We start from the raw sequence: 25,377 nt of genomic DNA, 5'->3' as shown, positions 1-25,377 counted from the left end.
GCATTTCTCGATTTAATGCGGCGACATTTTAAAGCAATATTCAAATTTGCCATTTGCCGCCACCCGTTGCACGAACAATGTGCAAAGAGCGACATATATTACGGCCGCAAACTAGAGTATCTGTGTGTGTGCAGCCGTGCACTGGTTGGTATCGTATCTGTGTGTCCGTTGTATCTGCCGCTGTGCGGTATGCTTAAAAGCAAGAGGCGGTGGGCGGTAGGCGGTAGGCGGCAGGCGGCAGGCGGCAGACGGGTGAGAGCAAACAGCAAACAGCAAAAATATACAAATTTAAAGATATTTATTTATCTAAATACCGGAATATGTATCTGCGTTTCCATTGTGTCTGTGTATCTGTGAGTTTGCATACGCATGTCCACACATACTCGTATTTTTGAGATATATTTTTAAAAAATCAAAACGGCAAAACGACAATTTTTAAGGCGGCGTCGGATTTTTTTTGGTACAGAATTTTGACATACAGCGTCGACTGCGACTGCGACGCGGCTGAGGCGAGAGAAAATGAGTCTTGGGGCAGCTGCAAGCAGCGCCAGTCGATCGTACTGCTTAGTGCCACGCCGTGTTTCAGAGCGCCCAGGCCACGAGCCCCTTCGAGAGTGGAGTCCCGAGCACATAAACTGAAAGCCTATTTCCGAAACATTTCGAAAAACTCTAGTGAACATTTTTGATCGAGCCACAAGGCTGTGTGTGTGAGTGAATACTTCAGTTGGAATCCAGTCCCAGAAACCGAGTTGAAAGCCCGTCTGTCCTGTGCTCTTGCCCCCCCCCCTATAGCCGCGACACCAGGAGCAGCAGCATCCGTCGTCATGCAGGTCTTCGATAACAATATGGTAAGTGAAATGTCGCCCCGAATCGGGACCATTTGTGTCCGTTTCCTGTATCCTGGACAGGCACTTGGCCCCGTATTTGTGTTCGCGGTACCCCCGCTCCCCGTTCCGCCAATCCAGAGGGCATGCCATAGCCAAATTTATTGTCGCAGCTCCGTTTTGTCGTAGCCCCTCGTCCATCGCCTCCTGGCGGAGCACCTAGCTACGCTGTTAGCCCAGTTAGCTTAACCCAGAAATGTCAATACACAAATTCAAGTCGCAAGGGTCCTTAGTTTGCCCCTGACTTGCTCAACCCCGCCCCTTTTGGCCGCAAATTCCAGAAAAAGGTTTTGTCTGTTAACCAAAGAAGGAGAAAGCAATGGATAGAGAGAGATACTCGTAGAGCCAGAAAGACAGGAAGTCATGCGGTGTTCAAAATGCGCCGCCAAATTAATTACAAAAATTCACTTAGTGGCCGCGATCCAAGTGGGTCAACGTACGTACGAGCCACCGACAATTGCAGGAGGCAGAGTGGGTGAAGGTGGGGGGACTCTTTTGAAAAATTAAATGAGAATAGGCTTGATTCCAAGCAGACATTTGACGACTCCCCTATTGCTCCATAGATCTGCTGCGGTTTTCCAAAATATATTTGCCACAAAAACGGAATACTGAATCGTTGGAAAACAGTTTTGTCTGTGGCCAAAGTACTCGATATACTCGTATTTATTTGAAATATTTGTCCGGTCCGGTCATTTTCCATTCAATTTTATTCCACATGGTCTATAAATACCTAGAAATATCTTTATTAATAATAAAATAGGCTTGGCGACACACCAAACTGTTTTCCGTCTCAAACATTCACAAAGTATTCGCCAGAAGATGATTTCTTGGCAGCTGAGTGCTCAAATTCATACAAATCTTTACGAATAAATATGTAGAGACGTTTGCCTATACATACGCGTTTGTGTGGTGTATGGATACTATTGGGAGAATCTCCTATATATTGAGATATGTATGTTGCCATCGTGTGGGCCGGTTCAGCTCCTGCGTAAGATTATGGGGACAATTACATAGGTCTCAGTAGTAGTAGTAGTATTGGTAGTAGTATTAGTCCCCTCAGAGCTACCAAATTGGTGACAAGGTCGTTGTTGATGACGAAAGCAAAGATGTAGTCCATTCGATTTCCCATCCACTGGCACTGCTTCTGTACCCAGTAGAGCACGACATATAAATAGACCGACCGGAGAGTTTTACAATTCCAGCGACGAAGAACAGTCCTAGCCATGGAAATGGGAATGGGAATGGGAATTGGAATGAAAATGGTCTATTTTCGGGCCTGAATAAATCAATTGGCTTCTGTATTTATGCAGATGCCACCATTTGATTATTTCGCACTGTCGTTGATTTATGGCCAATGGCCAAAGGGGGGTTGGGTTGCTGTTGTTGTTGCTTTCGTTGTTGCGGTTTTCGGGTAGTAGCTCGACCCTCGCTCCTCTTTCCTTTTTTTTGCGATGGTAATGTGCACGTCATGTGTAATTGCTATATGTCAATGTCAATGTGTGAGTGGTTGAGTGGGTTAGGGCCTGATAGATTGTAAGGTGCGTGCATAGATGCACGTGCGGATATGTACGAGCATAGGATATTGTGCTTGCAATCGGTTGGGTTTAATCAAATTTCTGATGATGTATTGACGGAATGTGTCTGCCATTGAATGCCACAAATAGACAGCGGTAGGCATACTGAAAGATTTTCCAATCAATGAATGGCAGTTCTATTTCAAAGTCATACTCGTAGACGGCACACCAGAAATCAAATGAATGCATTTCCTTCAGCTCAAAAGGATTTCTGTCTCTCAATCAACAATAGATGAAGGAATATACACATTCATACATACATATGTACATGTCTATAAGTATGTAGATTAGCTCGGAGCTCAAAAGGTTTAATGGGAAATTTACAGCTGGAATTAGCTCTTCATATTCTGCAAAAAGAGGACTAAGCCAGAGCCCCTAAATATATTGACTATCAATCGATCAATAGATTTCTCCGGGACTCTGGGACTCTGCAACCAATAACTGGTGCCTGATCAAAATAGACAGTTCGAAAAATTTAAGTGGAATTCGCGATGTTTATTGACCAAAACACAAACGAGCGGCATTAGCCAGCCAACCATTTAGCAATGTTCAAATAATTACCCCACAAATAATGCAATCATTTCTGTTTTCTATAAATAAACCGGCATGTGTTTGTTTGAACAGAAGAATAATTAAATCGTACATTTCACTATCACTCTCTCTCTCTCTAGCGCCGTGCCTCGCGCCGTGCCTCATTGCGGCGTGGATCGATCTCGGCCCTGCCCCAGAAGTCGGCGGAGATCCCCTGGGACATATTCGAGCGGCTCTCTATGCCGTTCCTCTTCTGCCAGGCGGCGGCCATCGTCAGCTCCCATCTGCTGCACGCGCTGAACATATCCAGCATCTCCACCTTCGCCGTCTTCGTGTGGTTCGCCCTGGCCACCGTGGGAGCTGTGCTCTTCTACCACTTTGTGAAGGTAAGTCCGTAACGACACTCTCGTGTCCAAGGGGCCCGAGACCAAAATCAAACAGTGTAATCCTTTCAACGCCTGCGGCGAAACCGCAAGTAGGATAGGGACATGGATAGCTTTTGGGTTTGGCTTAGACATCGGGGTTTCGGTTTCCCAGCCGGCAGCCAGAAGCCAGTCACTAGCACCACTTTGGGGCATGTCTGGGGGCGACTGGGGCGGCTGCACAGCTCAAGTGCCAAACCGCATAGAGGGGCCTCCGAAATAGTAGGCAAAGCAAATCAGTTGTGCTAAAAATAGACAGCCCCAGGGATGTGGACGGAGATGGGGACAAATGTCCTGTGGGGCAACGTCAACTTATGTTTAACCAGAGGAAACCCTTGACTGTGGATTTGGCTTTGGATTTGGCTCCGTTTGATATTTCAGAGCTCGCTACACACACGCACACTCTCAGCACCCTCCATTTTCCTCTGGCTCTCCGCGAAGGAAAATGAAAACAAATAAATAAGCAGCCGCCAGAGAGAAAAAGGAAAAGAGAAACCCAAAGAATTGCTGAAACAAAAGGATTTTGTAATGAATATAAATTTTTAAATGTATTCTCTGGAAGAACTTTAATATAATCGCTTAAAATAAATGAAAGAAAAGCCCTTAAATAGTCACTCGCGTGGATGCCTCCACCGCAATTCCCTCTCACTCTTCTGTTAAGCTGATTTAAGCTGAATTCCACGGTTACATATGTACACACGAGGATTTGTACGCCAGGGATGTGGCATATGTTGATTGTTCATCGTTCTCTCGCTCTCCTATCTGATTGCGAACGCCCTCCACTTCTTTACACAATGGACAGCAATAATGCCATGATATTTCCATGTTTTCACACCGTTTTTCCGCTGATACGTACGTTCAGATGTACCTATGTATATGGAAGGTGGCGCCAATCGAAGTAGGCGGATAATTTAAATATGGGTGCACTCTATTTGGTTTAACTAGCAGGAGCAATCCGGAGCTGGGAATGCACCTGACAGGCCCCATTTTCTGCCCGGAAATTACGCGTAAAGGTCACGTCCAGGACACGTAGGCAGCGTATCGCTGGAACTGGAACATCACACACTCCACCAAATAATTAAGGTAATAAGCATGACTGCAGCATAATTAACAGTAGCAGCAGCAGATGCAGTCCCAGCAGGTGGCAAGACGAGCAGCAGCTCATTTGCATTTTCCCCTCCCCGTAAGAGACACTGCTGTTAATATTATAGGTACTAAAGTATGCTTAAATTTGTATGTATTTATTTGTATTTCAAGGGACAGGGATTTAATCTTTTCTACAAGTTCCAAGGAGAAAGAGTTACTACAAAATCGCCCATCTAATTAACCAGGGAACTTCCGTGTAGTATTTGCCCTACCAAGTTTTTCCCGGTGAAAACATTTCTCTTTGGCCTTCTGTGAGTAAAGAAAACTTGGCGCTTGATTAGTTTTCCACTCGATCTGGATGGACCTTTATCTCGATCAGAATTTGTGTTTCTGGCCAGGAAAGCCTCCACTGTGCATTTACATATTCGTTAAATTATTTGCTGAAAACATACTCATATACATTCAAGCCGCATTTATGTTCATGTGTGGGCGTTCCTGTGTGCATACTCATATATGGAGAAATGTGGCTTTCGATGGCCCTCGGCCTGGCCTGGCCAATGAGGGTCGCTGACGTGGCCTGTTTTAGGTCTTTGGGGACTCTGCCCCACCCTGTTGGCTCTCTGTTTAGCGTTGCATATCACGTTGTGCATTTCATTTTTATGTCACGACAGTCAAATTAAATTACACGCACGCACAGATATCCCGACGAAGGGGCTGGCACGGACGGATGGGTGGACGGATGGATGGATGGGTGAGACTGGAGGCAGCTGTTGACGGCTCAAATTGGGTGCAATGAAATGTAAATGTCTACTAATTAAATGATCAACAATCTGCCAGGTCTAATAATGCACTGAAATGCCCATCCCCATCTCCGTGTCTGTTCCTGCGACACTCGGAATGTTGGTTTCTATCGCGGTGTTGGTGTCAGTGTCGGTTTTATTGCGTTGCAGTTGCAATTACACTTTACGTAATATGCATAATTAAGCGTTGGGTTGCCCCATTCCCCTACTGCATGGCGCAAAGGGGGTTTCCGCTGCCATAGACGACATGTTCGCTGGGGAGTCAGAGTCTCTTCGGGACCCGCCAGAAGAGAATGTAACTAATTGAATTAATAGCTTTGTCTTGGCAACCCTAATGAGCAGTCGCGAGGCAACGGAACAGCAGCAACGACACAACATCCACACCTACGTCTACAACAAGTGCAAGTATTCCCATACAATTGAAGGCTCCGCGCTGACATTCTTGAACTTGTGCAGCTCGGTGCTTCGGCGGATGGCATAGATAAAGTTCTACCAGCTGGAGGAGCCCCAGGTGATGTCGGAGTTGATCCGAGAAGAAATCGTATCGGTTTCGCTAATGCCATGAGCCAGTGGCACTTGCCACTCGAGACGCAAGTGGAAGTGGATACATACATATTTCTGAACTTAGAAAGGGCGGACCAAGTTTTTGCAGCAGCTGAAGGGCGCACTGGTGGCCTAATGGATGTTGGAGCTAGTTCATTGCCAAGCAAACCCTTTTCCTGTTGGTTTTTGCTATCCATAAGTGTTCGTTTCCTCTGCACACTTTGTGGCCTTTACAGCTTCATAAAACTTCTGCTATAGACAAATTTTACGCTGATTTGTGAGCTGTTAACCGAAAAAATGGCCACACACAAAGGGACGGAGGAAGGGATAGCTTTGTCAACGGAAAGAGAACGAGAAAGAGAGACTGCACTCTCAATTAGGAGAAGATGCGAGTCCGGAGTCCATTGGGGAGCGTCAATGCACTGAGGCAACTGAAGGCTATATAAAAGGCTGCTCCTTGTCCCAACTCCACTGTCCTCTGTCCTTTCCTCTGCAGCATTGTCTCTCTCTTAAACAAAAACACACAACACACACACACATACACCATAAAAAGTCATTATGGGAAAAGTTTCGCTAGCCCCCTCTGCCTCTCTGTGTCCTCAGTTCTGCTTTTCTGTGTCTCTGTTCTGTTTCTGTTCACTTGGAGTTTTATGGCCCCGCGCGTGGCCTGTTGATTCACACAACCACACATTCACACACTCACACACACACACATGCGCATACGAGCACAGAGGACATTCAGAAATGGCAATGGCGTGCCCGGCCTGACAATGGCGGGCAATGAAGGACATCAGGACATGGCTCATGTGGCCACCATCTACGCGCATTGCGTTTCTTAGAATTGCACGCCTTTAAAACGCCTTGACAACTTTCCGCCACCGAGGAAAACATCTCTTTCGACCGCAGGAGCGGAGCTGTGCTGTGCTGGGCTGTGCTGTGCCTTTGCCGTTGCCATTGCCTTTCCAGTTGACTCAGTTTTGCTGCGCATTTTAGTTAAATTAAAAACCAATTGCACATGACGCAGCCGTGCATCCACCGTGCATCCGCCGTGCTCGTGTGCATCATGCACGGTTCAGCAAAAGGTCAGGGGTCGACCAGATGGCAAATCACCCACCGCTTGATTGGTAGTCCCAGTCCTGGCCGCAGTTGTGCAACCACTTCGATCCTTATTCGTCCATTTGACATTTGAAGTAGCTCAAGTAGTATCCATTCGAAAACTCATCTTCTGGTTAGCGTTAGCACTGTCGCTGCTTTACTGCTCTACGAGTGGTACGAGAATCTCTCTATTCAAACCCATGTACTCCATTTTAATTAACTTCAAATGCCAGGGGCATCACTTGCAGACCCAATACAATCACAATTGAATTAAACATATATAAATTGGCATACCGGCACGCTCTGGCTACGAGATGGAGATGAATATGAAGGGATGAGGGGGGAGATATTTAAACAATCTCACAGAAAAGTCCGCACACATGCTGAGCTACCATAATGGCTGGCATGGCACAAAGTCAAAGCTTTGCGTGTTGCCGGAGTCACACACACAGATACACAGGGGCACAGAGTCTCCCACTCATACACGGGGAAGTCAGAGAACAAGCTGCAAATTGGCCAGACCGTCCTATTCTATTCCATGGCATTCCTTGCCTTTCGGTTCGTTTCGCTCAGTACACCGCATCGTATGCGCAATGCGAAAAGCCTTTAATGCTGACGTCGTCCTCTGTGGATGGCGTGAAGTTGCCAAAGGACCTGACAGCCACACGCCAGAAAGAATACGTGCGTGCTTTCACCTATCCACTCTATCTATCTATGTGTATCTCTCTCTCTCTCTCTCTCTCTCTCTGTCTTTCTCTGCCTCTGCCTGTGTCTGTGTCTGCGAGCGTGCGGAAAGCAAAACACAGAAATGGTTTTTAACTTTCCGGTTAATTAATTTATTACTGCCTAATACGTTCAATGACTTTTGGCGATCGCCGCCCCTCGATGCTCGTCCTGCTGTCATTTGTACTCATTTGCCCTCTTGGCCAAATATTTTTCAGTTAATTTATTTGATTTTATATATGTACATATGCCCTCCGGCGCTCCCTCGCTCCGGCCCTCCGGCTTTCCTGCCCATTTCTGGCTATTTTTAGTCACTGATTTAATATGCGTGCATGCGTGTGCGTGCTTCCCTTTGTTTCCCATTTTTTGGCTTCTCTTCTCTCTCTGTTTTTTGCCACATTTCGTCGCCCTATTCAGAGGAGGACAGTGAGAGGAGTGCTAAGGTGAGGAGAAGGAGGTGGGGAAGGAGACGAGAACAGTGGGGACAATTTGTATGCGGTTTGTTCGCCATTTTTCACTTCAACTCGCACTCCGCCACATCTATATCTCCATCTTCCCCACTTTCACGCTCCCTGCGTTATGCTTATGTAGATTTATTCGAGGGCTCTCGAGCGGTCAAGCATGTCGCGTCTTCTAAGGAGCTTTATGTGTCTGCCTGGTGAAAGGGAAAGCAAAATAGCGACCGAATAGAAAGTACAAATGATAGCAGGCACACAAACAAGATAATACATTTGACTGTGAAAATCTATACTCAGCTTTCGGTTTATGGCTCTACTAGCTCATCCCCCTTTATCGGGGGTCTAAGCATGAATTTATTGTATGACCCAGGAACAGGAATAGTTCTTTCATTTTTCAATGTCTTTACTTACATCCCGAGTAATATTTATGCACATTTCCAACAGTCCCACAGTCACAAGCCCACGCAATTCCCCTGCCGGACACTCTCGCATTATCTTCATGGTCATAATACCCGGCGAGTAGTGCGACCGCCTGGAGTAGGTCTCCAATCCCCGAACTCCCCGGACTCCCCGAGCTTGTCATAAGTTTATTCTCGCAAATGAAGGCGCACATGCTTTCCCGGAAAGTTTCTCCCTATTGTTGTTTACTTTTTACACGCATTACTTTTCCGTTTTCCGGTCGCCCACACAAACGGAGGAGGCACTGTCCACCGCTCCTCTGTGGCTCTGAAAGTGCTGCTAACTTGTTGCAGTTTACACATTAACCTGCCAGTCTGCCCCGTCGCCCCTCTGGCTTGGCCCTGCCTTGGCCAGCTCCAAGTTTTTCCTGCCAGCATAATGCATTATATAAATATTACGTATACGCCCCCAGTATACGTAAGCCAAATTTAATGAGCCTGTGGCGAGGAAAGCGGCGGCGCGTGCGAGTGCTAGTGCCAGTGCAGGCAAATCGCGTGCCCCACTGCAATTCATCAGATTCGGCTAAAAGTGTGCGGAAAATGGTCCGCTTTTGGGTGGCGGCACCTGCTGCTCACGGCCTGTGGCATAAATCTTCCGCTAGCACTTCTACTTCCCATCGCAGTTGCAATTGCAATTAAAATGCAATAAAGGATGCATTTAAATCGCTAAACTGGGAGCAGAAGCAGGAGGAGGGCCGCTCTGTGTGTGCCTCTTCATTGACTTGCTCGCTTCCCATGCTCGGAAAAATGTGGAAAAGTCCCATTTCCGCTCAGCCAATCGTTCGCATTTCGCTCTTCCTCCACAAGCAACTCGTTCAAATGAAGGTGACTGACATGCCCCAGGGCTAAGCCGCTGCAGTCTCACTCGCTTTCCTTGTGAATTTTCTTGAATCTATTTCGGTGCATGCAAGTTTGCTTCTATTTTGGGAACGGTTTAAAAAAACCACAAGCCGACGTGCTGGCAGACACGACATGACCGCAGAGAGGGAGTGTTAGACGGAGACAGGTGGCATGAGGCATGAGGCCGAAGTTAGGCGGCAGGTGCTAGTGTCAAGGGGTCCGTTTTTTTTGTATCCCTGCACGTTGCCCCTGCGCTCGGCAAAGTTTCTTTGGACGGCTTGCGACGTGCAGTACTCCTTTCGTTTCCTTTCATTTGCTTTGCTTTGCTCTTTCACCTGTTCACACGAAAAGCTGCTGAAATTTTACACAAGCGGCAAGGCCGAGCGGCCACAAAGGGGGGCAGGAACGAACGGCATCTGACGACAATTCACAGCACATTTCCCTAATAGAGCTCTCAAGTTTCGCCGCAATTCGACTTAGTTCAATGTAACATAATCCTCTTGGCTTGGACTCATTTAGCAGACTCCAAAGGATTATCCGGCTGGAATATGACGCCCTCTTGCCTTTGGCCAATTTTCACAAATTTTAATAAGTTCTTGGTCAAGAGTCTCCCTTGAAGCACAACTGTTTCTTGGTCGAGAACTTTTCCAAGTGAACCAAGTGAACAATGCTATGTTTTTCTATCGGGTTTCCCCTTACACAAGCTGTGGTTGCAAGCCCTTGCCCTTTGCCTTTGCCTTTGCCCCTTGCGCCTTGTCCATGCCTCAGGCTATCAGCAGTCTCCAGGCCATACTCTCAATGCAGTTTAATTGACTCTAAGCATTTCGTTGCTGGGTTTTTAGTCGCCTTCTCAGTTCCATCGGTTTTATCTGCTCTTTTTCCATGCTGAATTTTAATTGCGGATGGTTTTTACTTGCAGCCAAGTTTAAAGTCATTTCTGCAGCACCGCCATAAATTGGGGTGCCAGGAAAAAGCAGGGAACGCGATTACCGCCATCCAGCGATATATGCAAGAGTATTATGAAGTAAATTCGCATAAAAACTCCACGAAAGAATACTTGTCGTAAAGTTGGCTAGAGATACGTAGAGAAGAGAAGTGATTGGGGCGTATGGGAGGGAGGGGGGAAGGGAAGGAGTGAATAGTTTTATTTTTATTAACGCCAAAGAACGGCCAACAGATTTCGATAAGCCAAACACTTATGGCCACAATAAAATGTCGGCCAGTCTTAATGGGTGTCAACAGCACGGCCAATAATAATACACACCCCCCACACGCCGACTCTCGACTGCCGCTGCCACTGCCGCTGCCACTGCCGCTGCCCCGTGCCCCGTACCCCGTGCCGCCTCCTTTTCTCCGAATCTCCTCATTTTTTAACAATTTTACGAGCACTTTATAACAGTTTGATAGCCCGAACAATGAGTAGCCATCTCTAGTTCTACTTCTACTTCCACATCCACTTCCATTTCCACATTCCCCTCGAGACCGGCTGACGCACTCTGAAGACCCACCCAGACGCCCACTCGAGCCCGAGACCCAGCCCGAGCCAGCCAATAGTCTGGGCAGCTCCATTGGTTAATGGCATGATGAGTTATGACACCAGCACTACCGCAGGCGCGTTGACTGACAGATCCAGAACCAAGGAAGGGGGAAGGTTGATGAGCTGGAGGTTGAGCTGGACGTGGAGGTAGAGTGGTGCTGGTGGAGTGGATTGGCGCGTGTCTGAGGCGGAAGTATCAGTGAGCACACGTCTTCCTGGACTGTCGACTGTCGACTGTCTGCCATCAGTGGGTCAGAGCTGAAGTTAGACAAATATCCACGCATTCGGTGTCGACTATGTTCTGCTCTCGAAATTCGCCCAAAAATAGCCAATTTTGAAGAGCAGAAAGTCGTTAAGCCCAGTTGACACGACATGACTTTTAAGTAGTCTTAATGAGTGGCCAAACTTTGAGCCTAACAAAGACATTTTTGGCTGGGCTAAAGGTCAAACATCTAACATGACGCCCTGCCTCAAGCTTGCACTGAAAGACGAGAAGCACCGCATCCAAAAACCAGCCAACCCCCACCCACCCACACACAGTACAGGAGATGAGTAATTGGTACTAAAGTTATTGAACATAAATTAAGTGACTGTCTCGGTGACCGTCAAAGGGTTGAACAACCACGAATCATTCACCTTTTCATTCCATTTCGTCCGTTTCGTCAGGTGTCGGCTTCGGGCAAGGGCGTGCTAATCACCGGCTGCGAGGCCCCGCTGGCTTGGTACTTGGCCAAGAAACTGGACGATCTGGGCTTCACCATCTACGCCGGCTTCAACACCCCCATCGAGGAGTCGGACGAGGCTGGCATTCTCAAGGAGGAGACCTCCGGCCGCATGAAGCTTTTGCACTTGGACGTTACGTCGGAGAAAACCGTAAGTCTCCACAGGGCTTTTGATAGCTTTTCCCCACGAAGCTTTTAGCTAAACTCCGCTCCACATTACAACACTTATCGGCAGCTTTTGGAGGCTGCCCACTTTGTGTCACAGCACCTGCCGCACGGCGCCCAAGGACTGTGGGCTGTGGTGCACTGCGCCCACTGGATAGCTTTGGGGGAGCTTGAGTGGATTCCATTCGCGGTGCTGCGCAAAAGCTTGGATCTCAATCTACTCGGTGAGTGGGGGCGCCACTGAACAGGACTTTTCCGGTACTCAGTACTGACCAGAGCCGTTCCGTTACCCTTGCAGGAGCCGCTCGCCTGACTCAAATCTTCCTGCCGCTGGTCCGACGTGCCCATGGACGCGTGGTGTTCCTCACCTCCGGCCTGAACCGCGTCCCATCGCCCGTGCGTGGCATCCAGTGCGCCACCCAGGCTGCCGTCGACTGCTTTGCCGCCTGCCTGCGCCAGGAGATGCGCACACGGGGCGTGGATGTGTCTGTGGTGGCGGCGGGAGAGTTCTCTCCCGGCAACGGCTGGCTGAACGAGACGGAACTCCGCGACCAGGTGAGCATTCGATGCTTCCCCTCTTAATGGCTTGGCAGAGGCAGAGGCAAAAGCGGAGGCCATGCAGCCAGAGCAGCCTTGCCATGCTTTTAGTTTTTTACGATACCATAACCATGTCGAAGCGGGGGAACTGGCAGAACTAGGAACTCATTAACTCTCCTTGCGTCTCCTTGAAGGCCAAGCAAATGTGGAACCAGCTATCGTCGGAGCAGAAGAAGACCTACGGCGAGGATTACTACGAGGCGGCCATGACGTCGGTGGAGAAGTATTCCCGCGAGGTGAGGGGCCGCACAGCAGTGCCCGACGTGTCCGACAGCTAACGAGCATTTAATCCCCCTCCACAGGCCGCCGATATCCAGCCCACGCTGCGTGTCCTCATCGACGCTGTGACCAGGACCTTCCCCATGGCCCGCTACACGCCCGTGACGGCCAAGGAAAAGCTGCAGATCTTCCTGGCCGAGCACCTGGCCCCCTCCCTGTACGAGTCGGTATACGGCGAGCAGAAGAAGTTCGTCTACTGATCCGAGAACACCCTGACACCCCGACACCCCAGCCTCATCCCCATGCCAGCCCCGACCAGCCGCCCCTTGGATTACTATTGATTGCTTATGTCCCTTTTGCCATGTCCCTCGTGGCTCCCTCGTGGCTCCCTTTTGTATAGGGCATTTATAAGAAAACTGTCAGAGGAGGAGCGCTGACGGTCGTCAATGAGCATTTAGCTATGTTTTTTCCCGATTATTTTGATAATTATTCTCAATTTATGACAATTTCCCGCGTATCTGCATAATGTTATTATCCTTAGTTGCTAGAACGAATTGTGAAACGATGAATGATAAGAAAAAGTAAAAGAAAAACTAAAATGAAAACAAAACGAGTAAACGGTGAATTTTACCTGAATTCTAACGGATGTTCCTGGAAAATGAGAACACGAACAGCTGGACAAGAATCATTTCTTGGTGTTTCATTCTTTTGGCCTGTTGGTTGAGGAATTAGTCGGACAAGCAATCCAATGAAGTGGAACATTGTTTGATTTGTAGAAAATGTCATATTACCACCTCCTCTACACTCCTGGGAGCACCCTTTAAGCATTTTAATTGCTTGTGTTTGCCATTGGTTGAGTGCTGCGTCTCCAATGAGACGATGGTTTGATCTGCTCAATCCAGACATCATGCCATTCCACTCAACGGCATTAGACATACCTCCAGTTCCCGCTCCCTCTCCAGCTCCTGCTTATCATACCCCCACATCACAGCCGGGACTAAGCTTAAGTGCACTGTCAGAAGCACTGGAAAGCAGACACAAATAAATTCTATAAATTTTGAATGCATGTGACTCGAAACGAGTATGAGGGGAGCTCAGGTGCTGCCAGCCAGTCCCCGTCCCTCGACAGCTCAAGGGGTTGCTATGAAGCCATAGCGAAGGAGTTTATAGGGAGTTTATAGGGTACCCAGAATCGCATAACTCGTGCATAAATCTCTCATAGTTGCTAATGTAAACCACAGCTGGCAGCTACTCCCAATCCGCCTCCCAGATGGCATCCGCCGCATGTTCGAACTTTTGCGAAAGAATACCAACTGAACGAACAAAAAGCACACAAGTTGCCTGGGAAATGAGTTGGTTAGCTCAGCTAACACACAGATAAACCCGGGAACAAATTTCCCTACAAGCCACTATAAGACACAGACCAAAGGTTCTATGTGTGATTCCGTCTCTCTGTCTGCATTTATCTGTCAACATTCCAACTGCGCTGGCCTCGGGTCTCTGGTCTCCGGTCCTCATCGTTTCTATTTTCCTCGTAACATCCTTTGTCTCTGTCGGCGCCTTCCGTCCCCAGAGCTGTTGTATTTGGCTTACCAATCTGTCGGACTTCCACTGTGATGCTCACAGCAGATGAGCTGACCAGGTTGATTCAGGAATTCGCCAAATTCGTTGGAATGTTGCTTTTCAAGCTTCTTTGCAGGCTTCTATCCGATATAAACGTACCTTACTCTGGAGCTCTGGATCGCAATTGTGTCCATTAAACATGCTTTGCTCTACAAATTTGATGAAGCCCATCTAGTCCGTAGTTGCCCTTGGCAGTAACTGAAAGGAAAAACTCGTAGCACATATTGTTTAAACGTTAAAGAACACATCTATTTACATATTCTCCTACCATTTGTCCACTTCGGATAATTAAAGCTGGGCCCAATTCCAAGGGCACTGCAAGTGTCAGCTGAGGCACAGGAAATGCCCTTTCGGCATTCGACAATTTCCGATTACTCGGCCCCTGGCATCGACATACAAACATATACAATAGAAGTCGAACAACCACAAGTAAATTGGGAAAGAAAACGCCTTCGAACACATTTATTCTCCATTTATTGTATCGATAAAAAGTAATTTTCACACAATGACCACAAATTTTTTCCGAGTATTGCACACGTAACAGACTAAAATTTGAATTGAATTGCTGGTGGACAAAACGAAGAAGTAAAGTCGATTGAATAAATTACCCTCTCCTCCTATTTGGTGCAGAAAAGTGTTTTGTTTTATTGTGAACAAATCCATAAAAACATTAAGTACAATTCGGTTGGTGCTTAGTGTGAGCATTTATGCAACAGGCATTTGATCTAGACTCAATTACAGCCAAAAACCATTGCTTTTTGGTTGGTATTTACCTGGACAGTGCTACGGATTCAACAGACATACCAAAGAATGGTATGTTCCCATTATGGAGGAGTAAGGTACAGACAGGAGAGTTTCGTCGATGCCCCACTGGGTGGGACGAGTGTAAAGGTATCTAAGAGACTGGGGATCGGCCTTTGAGACCTTTTAAGTTACACAGCTATTGGTCTAGGAACAATGGTCGGCTGAGACTGAGATTGGGCATTCTAGGTGAGAGTATATCTATGAAAATGTGGGCTCGAAAAATACACAACATTTAGCTCTAGACATGCAGATAAAACCCCCGCAAAATGACTTCAAATCGGTCGCTTCGCTCCAAGTGCCAGCATCAAAACGTGTTTCCAAAAATACCCGAAATCTTGGGGTTCCGGCTTGACAATAAAAACTCGTACAAATTCCTTACATTTCTATCATAAGCGGCGGTTCCGTTCCGTTTCCATTCCATTCCCAATTATCCCAAACCCTTAAATGTGACTCACGGATGTCCCCTAGCAGGACAGCTCCGTGGATCGCCGCGCCGTCTCGCTCTGCGCACAGTATTCGTTGTCCTTTGGCTCCCGTCCTGTAATGTCCACCAGCGAATTGGGATCCATGTTGGACAGCTTGTCCAAATAGTCGTCATTGACGAAGTTCTGCTGCAGCTTGCCCACCAATTTCCGTAGGCGTTGGGCATCCAATGATGGTCGGCGCAGATTGGCATTATAATCGCTCGCCTGCGGGCAGGACATTGGAAGAGGGCGGTAGAAGAGGTGAGAGGGGAGAGGGAAAAGGTGTTAGGTCTAACTCACATCTCGCCACTGCTCTCCCGGAAAGACTGCAATCAGCTCGGCATTTGGCTCCAAGGTGCTGAAGTACTCCTCGTCATCCACTTCGGTGCCATCGCAGTCCAGGTGTATCGCCGGGTCAGCGCGCTGGAACTTTGCTGCCACCTTAAGGCGCATCTCCGCGAGTGTGGTTGCCACCACAGCCTTGCGTATGTTGCGTGTGATGTCCTTGATCTGCAGGTTAAAGCATTTAAAATTGCTCAGTTGCTCCCATTAAAATTTATAGCGTATGTCCCCCGAAAGAAAGCCCCACAACGGCCCCAGAAATTGTTGGCTTTAACTCACAAAAGCCCCCAGCGGCATACGTGTACGTATCTCTCCCCTTAAGTTCTCAATACAAACAATAAAAACCAATGAATCGGCTGTGATAAGGAGACAAAACATGAGGGTAATGGAGATGTATTGTGTAAGTATTGTTGATAGAGATGCCGGAGGCAGGCAGAGGCAGCCAATCAATTTATTATTTGCCAACGCAACAAAGCACCCCAACAATGGCAAGGTCGAGGCCAGGTAACCGATTATATTTTCATTTCTTGCACTCGTCTGTCTTTTTTTTCGGGCCTAAGAAATTGGTACTGAAATATTTAAAGCCTAGTGCTTAAAGTAAAAGCCTGGAATGGATGGATGGATGGAAGGGTCAAGCAAAAGAACAACAAAGTCAGAAACAGAAGCTGAAACAAAAAAAAATGGCACAAACGAGTCCAGAGCAATCAAAAAGGAGCAAACGCTCGCTCCAAAGGGTCGGGAATAGGTTGAGCCGGGCCAATCGCCAAAGGATTTCCGCTCACTATGATGGATTTGCAGGTGTCGACTGCTGACAGCCGACTGTCAGGCGGTTTGCGGCCATTTAATCGTAGTGCTCAGACCGAGACCCAGTGCCATCTCTATTCTCCGACTTCCTAATCGATGGCACTCTGACTTGGACGACTCCCCGATGACTGGCATCAATCAATTCGCCAGCCACTTTGTCTCGTAAACCAATTATTCGATGCTTAGAGGACCCATCAAATGACCAACCACATCTCGGGTCTGGCCAAAGTCTCGACGGCTCGACGTCTGCTCGTCTGGATGTCTTCGATGCTTCGACGACAATGAAAATGTATCATGCCTTTCACGCGAATTCGAATGGATGCCAGTCACGGCGGGGGTTAAGTGGGATCGCACTTATATTACGTGGATATTTTCAACTGGTTTGTGGGTTTGGGACTGGACAAGCGAGTTTCCCTTGAATCCATTATGTGGGTATGGCACAGTACGTGTATTCAATCAGCTGTCTGCCTTTCCAAAGGGCAAGGGTAAGTCTGGGCCATATGCCAATGGCCTGCGGTTTTGTTTGCACTTTATACGTCTTTTGAATTGGCTTTTCTGAATGCCAGCCCACACCTATTCTCCTTTCGAGGCTGTTGCCTCATTATAACTTGGGCTTCTGCTGTTTCTCGGTCTCTTAGCTGATGGAAACAATTTTTTTTCCGATTGGTTGAGTTGGAGTTGGCTCCGGGCTGGCAACGAACCCTGAATTTTGGAAAACCCCTTGCCCAAATTCCCTTCAACATTGTGCAGGAGTATTGTCGCAGTCAACTCAGTGGCCCTGCCCTGCTGAGTGGTTTCATCAACCAGATCAACACGATTGTTCCACTCGGTGTCCCGATCTATCGGTGCTCGGCTCTAATGAGAGCAGTCATGAGTACACAGGTGAGCCGTGAGCCGGGCAGGGCCAATATGTACCTCTGTGCGGTTGGGTCTGCGTTGGTACTCGCATTTCTGTTTGCCTGCCACTGTCAATATTCTCCCTGTAAATTTGTAGTTTGTATAGCAGGAGCAGCGGCAGGACAGGCCAAAGCATTACACGGGCAATGGGCAGAGATGCCCATGCCGATGAAGGCATGAATTCAACATGAGGACCACGAGAGACACAAGAGGAGGAGGCAACTTTTATGTGTGTCTGTGTCTGTTTCTGTTCCTATGTCGGAGTGTTTGCAGTCTGAACTCTGTAGTGCTTACAGACCATGCAAATTGGGGACAATTAGAGGTTCTAAAGTGACACAAGCCGATAGCGAGGAGAGGGTACCGCAATGGAAAGTTATGGTACTTCGCAGGAAATTTTCCTCCTTCATTTTCTATGCTTCCCATTGTCTCGCTTCACCGCTCATGCTGTCCATTGTCGCACTAATTTCCCATGATTGGCATCAAAGTGATAATGGGAGCTACATATGTAAATCATTGTCTAGTATTTCTTCCCCGTTCTATGCTGTCCACAGATCTGTGGCAGGCCGGTGCGGGTTGAGAGGCAATTTACATGCTTGTCGTCACATTTACGAGCTCACTCGTATTAATAACAGGGACATCTCTTCAAGGGGCCGACCATCGGGGGAGTGGTTAAGTTGCACGCCTGCCCGGACATGAATAATGTTCGCATATTTGTTTTAATGGGCAACGTTGCGTATACGCATTGTGCGGGCGAAGCTTCTCCCTTGACGTCTTCTTTTCCAAATGCCGTTCTCTGTTCTCTGTTTTCTGTTGGCTGCTGTCTTGTTCTCTGATGTTATTCATCGTTTATGTGGCTCCGTCCATGGGTAATTTAATTCCGGCCATGACGCGGCTGCTTTTCCTTCCTTTTTCCGCTTTTAAGCTCATTTGGAAGGTGTCTGTGTGGGTGTGTGGCTGTGCACTCTGGAGCACGGGACTTTTTTTGAATCCAATTGGATGTGGACTGCAGCATGGAAATCGCATTTGCGACTCAGGAACTGTGCCTGGAGCGAATGCCGACAGGACATGGTGGGAAAATGTCAGTCCCCCAGGAATTATACGTGCAATTCAGTGAACTTTAAACTGAGCGATGCTTCGCAATTTCTGTGATCAAATTCGCAGAATCATTGATTGATTTCACAAGAAATGATATGTGTTGATCTAGCAAGTAGCAATTGTTCTGCTCCAGCAGAGTACAATTGATGTCAGATTTCCGCATAAATTCAACGAAGAGTAAGTAATCCTATAAACTCATTAATTCCTACATATATGTACTTTCCCATGCAGTTCCATTGAATCTACCAGCGAGTAGATTGCATATTCCATCAATTCCATTCTCTCAAAGCTATAAAAATTTGATGAGCACCATCCCCACACACACGGACTGCTTTGAAAGGTGAGTGATGGAAGAGGAGACCGAGGTGGGGCTAATTAATTAGCTAAAATACGCATGAATTACACATTTGTTTACCATCCGTCATCCCTTTGCCCTCCATCCTCTGCGTGCCACTAATAAATTGCCCAACATTCGGGCACTGGCAAGCTGTCAATTAATTGCTATATATTTCTGCTGCTGCTGTCTGTCTCCGTGGGCGTGGCTGTGGGAAGAGCTTATCATCTATGCAGTGGGCCCGATGCTGATCTTTTGGCCATCTCGTATTGTTGTGGCGGCAGTCTCTTTAATGGCTTTGGCACACACTTAATCGATTAGGCCAGAGCTCCTTGAGAGTAGCAGTTCTTGGCCCAGCCCGAAGATGCGGGGCCAAGTGCCAGACGGCTCGTTATCGTCTCACGGACGGCTGCAGACGAGACGGCTTATTGGATGGTTGGTCGATTGCAGGAGGGGGTTGCCATACAATCTGGTTCAATTCATATTGGCGCCCGCATGCTTCTCCTGCTGCTGCTTTTGCTATTTTATCTAGCTGAACGAACAGTTTCAACATTTTAATTAATTTTCAATTCTTGGCCATCCACAAAATTGGCATCCTTTTGCCCAGTTTGTGGTGAACTTATATTATTCGTATAGCCATGAAAAACGAAATAATAAATAAAGAATACAAACAATAAAAAGAAAAAGAATAATAATGAAAATTCTCTATACACACAAGTCTCTTTTTCGGGCTGGGAATTAGTGTTTTTTCCGCTTCAGCCCTGCGTCGGCCAAAAAACTTGAAAAGTTAACCAAACGCATCAGCGGCGGCGGCAATAGAAGCACCAATGTCGATGCCCCTCCACGTGGATGGCTCTGAAGTGGCCCGGCCAGCTTTTTTCGAGCCATGCTGCTGATGCTGGTGATGGACTGACTCTTCACAACTTTTGCGCCAGCAACAGCGCGGGGCACGGCCATAATCACTGAACGGAATTCTGGCCCAGCGAGCATAAAGCTCATGAAGGGCCTAGCGCGCACAAAGGCTATGGCTGTACGGTACCCACCTTGAAGGGTTTGCTGTTGTCCAGTTGGGCGAAATCCTCCTCGGACATGGTGGGCGGCGGTGTGGGCGTGCTGCTGTGGGGCGAGAGAGCCAGCTCCAGTGTGATGCTGTCAGTGGCATCATCCGCCTCGGCATCCACTTCAATGTCATCGCCATCCGCATCCAGCTCTGCGGTCCGTGTCAATGTTCGTTGTCTGGATGGTGGGGCAGATCCAGATACAGATCCAGCGTCTGCGAGTGCTCCTGGTCCCTTTGTAGTTTCTATTCCTGTTCCCTCTGCTCCTTGGGATTCCATTCCAGTGTCTGCATCTGCCATTCCGGTGGCAATTTTACCATCTGCCGCTGCATTCATTTTTGTCCTATCTTTTTTCTCTCCGAACTTTTTGAGTCTGCAACACCACCAAAGGATTTATGACAAGCAAACAAAATTTGAGCATTAATTGAAATATCTAGTTCGCTGGGAATCCGGTAATGGATCCTACGAGTTTGAAACAGTTAGGAACACTTTCCCCTGGGAAACGGTTACAGGAAAAACCCATCATTTCTCATAGCTGGATAAATGTTTACAAAATGCTTTTACGAACTTTTGCCATCAGTGAACTTTTCCCTTGGGAAAATGTACTAAATGTTTTCAATGTTAAGCTACTTTTGGCTTTAGAAAAATGTTTAAATGTTTTCACATATTAGGATTATTAAATTTCTTTATTTTTACTTAAACACTTTATTTGTGTAGTGTTTTTCCTATGGATTTGTGTTTACCTTCTAATTAATTTTGCACCGGGGAACTGTTCACATTGTTTTTAAAAACATTTTTCGCCAATTTGTTGCCGATTAAATACGCTACGCGAGACACCGCCGGAGTTCCGCCGCTTCTCAACAGCCAAGTGCAACAAAAGCCGGTCGAGCTTGGAATAAATTGCCAGACATCCGACCGCCCTGTATTTAAACAAGTCAGGACATCGCTCGGCAATAGCCTCGGCCTTTGCAAACACAGCCAGCACCCGCCAAGCAAAGTCAGAGGGAAAAACCAGGAAAACCCAACAAAGAAAAGCCAACTCGGAGCTTTCGCAAAGAGAGCGCCAGAGCGCTAACAGAGGCCTGTTAAGGTTCTGTTAGGCTAGGGGCTGAATGGGCGTGACTGGGACGCAGACACCCATCGAATGTCTGGCCGGGATGGGACTCTATGGGACTCTATGACCTGTGAATGGAACAAAGATTCTCGGAGCAGGTGCCACAGCCAAGCAAATAGTTGCACTTGGCCCAACAACACCCGCATATAGAGGAGAATGTATGTATGTACATAAAGGCAGTAAATATAAATAATTTAGCCCGAACTTTTCGAGGCGTAAGGGCAAAGTTTGCAAACGCAATAAAATAAAGTTGGCAGTTTCGGGGCCAAAACTCCTATAAATGCAAAGGGTCTGAAGACCGAAAAATGTCACTTTGCGGCATAATGAGATGGGGCGATGCCGAAGCCGAAGCCGATGCCCTTTCCCTGGCTGCATAATTAAGCCATGGAGCGAGATCGTGGTAAAAGTTTAAGCACAAAGCTGCTTTGGTTGAGGTTAAGAGACAAAGGAACCGATTTATTAGACCCCCATCTGTCGATGTCATGGTGCAAATGCATTCTTTTGACCTGATATCAAATTCATTTTCAAAATTCAGAGCCAAAAGCGGAGCCTTAAAGTTTAAACACGATGTGGGGACGAAATGTATTACTGAGTTGAGCTTACAATGCCGAAATATTGCGTATACGGCATGTATGCGGCGGCTAAAGTAATTGCCAATCTGTCAACGCAGTGCGGACATCCTGTAGCTCTGACGGATATGGGCACGTGATCATTGCCAGAGTCACGTCATGCAGGAATCGCTAGTAATTCGCGTACCTCGCTCATTGATTGTTCGCTATCCCGCGGCGAGTCCTTGGAAAACGCACATTCTTCGCCTAAAAGCAGGCAACACTCTGTGCATATTTTAGCTGACTGACCGACCGCATCGCATCAGCGAATGTCGGTTGCCATTTTGCACATTCGTCTGCTGGTTCGCCCTTCAGGCAATAATTTCCGCCTCCATTTCCCCTTTCGGGTGGCCGTCACATAATTTATGTGCCTCGGTCCGCTAATTGTGCATTGGGCCGTGGCGCGAACAACTTTTCGCATATGCAGCGAGAACCGACATCAATTTAAATGCATGGACCCCACCCGACCAGACGGTGGAACAAATTGAAATTTATGCGTCGCGTCAGCCAGGTGGGTCGCCGAGGAAGTGGTGATGGTTGGCCTGCCGAAAGCCCCTTCATCATCGACCGCCGCTCTTAATTGCATTCCATGACCTTCTTTCTGCCATTGTCCTCGTCTGCAGTCTTCAGTCTGACAGCCATTGGGCAGTTAGATTAATTAACTCACATGTCGTCGCGGCATGAGGAGCAACATCAGCCGCAGCAGCAGGAAGTGCCTCCAAAAAGGTCACACTCAACGCATGTGGCAATGATTAATTGTCCTGCCGCAAGGTCTCGGTCTGGGGCTGGTCCTGATCCGCTGCAGGCTCAACCTTTGATATTCGAAATGGGTTTGGTTTGTTGCACTTTAAATACCCTTGCAGGCGGTACGAGTATTATGATTTGACCAAATGTTTGTTACGCCCAGAAGAACCCGTTAACAGACTTGTCCTCCTGTTTTCCTGTTTCATATGCAAGCTTGTCTCTCAGCTCGAAAACCATCCGAATGGAACTTCTTTCCGGAATAGGTAAACTATTTTCTCTAATTTGATGTCGAGGCCATTCATATATGGTTCAAAAATGTCTGTACTTTCAATCAGTAGCACAAATACTCGTACTTTCACATTTTACTCAATGCAAGATCACCAAATCAGAGGAAAAATCTATTTTTAAATACAAAAGTATTGAAATTAAATAGAATTCACTTCGATAGAAACAATGAATATGAAAACGTGTAATTTAAATGCGAAATATATTTATTTGAATTTTAAAATATAACTGAAAACATTTTATTTACAATTTCCACTCTTGGACAAAATTTTTGGTATGCATTTTTAAATGTAAATATATACATATATATACATATATTGTAATTTCCCACAGGATTGGAAGGCGAATGGTAGCGATCGGTAACTGCGGCATTCAAGGCTCTCAAATGATAGATACCCGCCATTCGATTCTCTCTTCTTCCTGCTGGTCGCTACTTGCTTTTTGTTTTTGTTGGACTTGTCAGAGCGGCACGCGAGGATTCAGTCGGCTTGGCATCCGAATGTGTAAATGCCAAATATTTGCTCCTGTGCCTGCTCTTGCCCCCTGCCCTGTTCTGGCATTTGCCATTCTAAATGAACAGCAACGGAAAAAAGAGCAAAAAAATTTGGAATTTCAATATGGGAAAACATGCTGGAAAAATTGCAAACATTTTAATTTAATTAAAATATACGGGTCTACTATATGAGCAAGCCCGACAGTTGGTTTTTGCCAGCCTTTTGTGTGTACTCGAATGTGTAACATGCAATTAAAATTAATGGTACACGTAATTGATTTGTATTTTGGCAAAGCGTGTGGGCTGCTCTTTTTTTTGCGTACATCGAAATGCATTTACGCTTAATTCGCTTACGGCTTAAATGCAGAGGACAGGCCATCAGGCCAACAGGCCAAATACGGCTCTATAAGGTAGATAAAGCGCAAAAATATACCCCCCATAAAGAGTGATGAAATCAAAAGCTTGAATGGTGCTTGCTTCTCCTGGAAATACTCGTATAATCCCAATAAAGGTTGAATCACACAGCAGATAAAGCGTGAATACCCTATACTATACTCCATTCTCGCGACTATAGCTAATGCTTAAACAAGCATATCATTGTGCAGTCGAGGGTCCGCTCATACTGGGGGCACTCTGTCGGCGGGTCGACGCTGCTGATGTTGCTTGCCTTGAGGCACCCCGCAAGGCACGAACTTGTCTCCAGCTTGTCCACGGAGGCGGTGACGGAAACCTCTTCCGTCGATGGGGCCACGGAGGCCTCTCCCTTCGAGGTGGGCGCCAGCATCAGCATCAGAATCGCCAGCAATTGCATTAGGATAAACAAAACGGATAATTTCATATTTGTGTATGCCAAAGTTGGTTAAATTTTCATTACTGACTTGCTGACAGCTGGCTCATTGCTATGGGGCTCCGGGGCATTCACTTCCATTTCCATCAGTACCGTGCATACCCGTGCATATGTATTTATGGACACATGGTCATATGTTTGTGCGCTCAGATTTGCCCTAATGACTTCCGAGGAAAGCCAAACACCCAAATGAGGCAGTCTGGGCAGCAGTTTGCTGCTGGCTGTGGATCTGGTTGCACAATTATGAACCGCCTGCTGCCACACAGACCCCTACTTAGCCACCCACACACACTCTCCCACACACGCCACGGGGCGCATTAGTAATGCCCATTGCGGCATCTATTAGAGAACTCCTTGTTTATGTTCACTACGAAAGCCACACTGAGAAAAGCAAACAGCCAGAGGCGGCTGCTGCTGTTGCTGCTGGTAGTCACCGCACCCCCCCGCTCTTAGCTACCCCCCAAAAGAACCCCCCCCACCGTGCTCTGCCCGTGACATTTATTTCGGGGAAATACGAGCATGTGTGTGTGTGTGTGTGGATAAAGAAAAGGCAAGCAGCAGAAATTGTAGAAAATTATGCCCTCGCTTGAGCGGCAGGCGACTCGTTATCCGGGCAAATCCTCACTCAATATGTTGTTCACTCAGGCACGCCCACGCGGTGCCATGCTCAGACATCCTCCCGGCTTTCTTTCCAGCCGAACATTTGACATTTGACCCTCAAAAGGTGCGACAACAAGCGTGCAACATCGTCTGACGATGCCGATGACGATGAGTGTACAATAATTGTGACTGCAGGTGGAATAAAGAGTTAAAAACGGCTTTGATTTGAGACAAAAAATATGGCATCGAACATTCGATCGAGGGCCAACCAAATCCAGGAACCCGCGGGGAGTTCCCAACCAAATTAGTGTTTGTAGCCGAGACTACTTTAGCCCCCTTCACATTAATATACAAATGGAACTTCAAAAGAAAAGGAAATTCAGGACAAATTAAGGCCAAGGCGGGGGGTATGGGCTGTGGGTTGTGGGCTGTGGCAGTCTGAGACAGCCACGCCCATCGACCGTACATATACGAGCACGGAAAATGCGAAATGCGACCGCACTTCAAAACCAGGCAAAGAAAGGCAAGAGTTTGGTTCCATTTTTAATATTTTTTATGTGCTTTCAAACGCTTGTTTTGTGCAGCAGCAATTTCCAAAAAAAAAAAGAAAA

General features: G+C 47.2%; 2 protein-coding genes across 2 annotated transcripts; one reads left to right on the top strand and one right to left on the bottom strand.

Moving 5' to 3' along the window:
- Positions 1-556: 556 nt before the first annotated feature.
- LOC6592196 (D-beta-hydroxybutyrate dehydrogenase, mitochondrial) lies at positions 557-13,272 on the top strand. Its single transcript, XM_026985595.1, has 7 exons — positions 557-848; positions 3,130-3,375; positions 11,618-11,824; positions 11,909-12,062; positions 12,137-12,393; positions 12,570-12,671; positions 12,738-13,272. The coding sequence occupies exons 1-7, from the start codon at positions 825-827 to the stop codon at positions 12,912-12,914; spliced, it is 1,167 nt and encodes a 388-aa protein (XP_026841396.1). The 5' UTR covers positions 557-824; the 3' UTR covers positions 12,915-13,272.
- A 1,481-nt stretch (positions 13,273-14,753) lies between these two features.
- LOC6592197 lies at positions 14,754-20,909 on the bottom strand. The gene is made up of 4 exons (XM_002017796.2): positions 20,819-20,909; positions 20,061-20,448; positions 15,846-16,055; positions 14,754-15,770 (listed from the first exon to the last, which is right to left on the bottom strand). Exons 2-4 carry the CDS (start codon positions 20,409-20,411, stop codon positions 15,546-15,548), a joined length of 786 nt encoding a protein of 261 aa, XP_002017832.1. The 5' UTR covers positions 20,412-20,448; positions 20,819-20,909; the 3' UTR covers positions 14,754-15,545.
- Between the last annotated feature and the right edge of the window lie 4,468 nt (positions 20,910-25,377).

The sequence above is a fragment of the Drosophila persimilis genome, unplaced genomic scaffold, assembly GCF_003286085.1.
Source record: "Drosophila persimilis strain 14011-0111.01,24,50 unplaced genomic scaffold, DperRS2 tig00000002-arrow-pilon, whole genome shotgun sequence".
Classification (NCBI taxonomy): Eukaryota; Metazoa; Arthropoda; class Insecta; order Diptera; family Drosophilidae; genus Drosophila; species Drosophila persimilis.
This window is presented reverse-complemented; position numbering and strand designations above follow the sequence as displayed.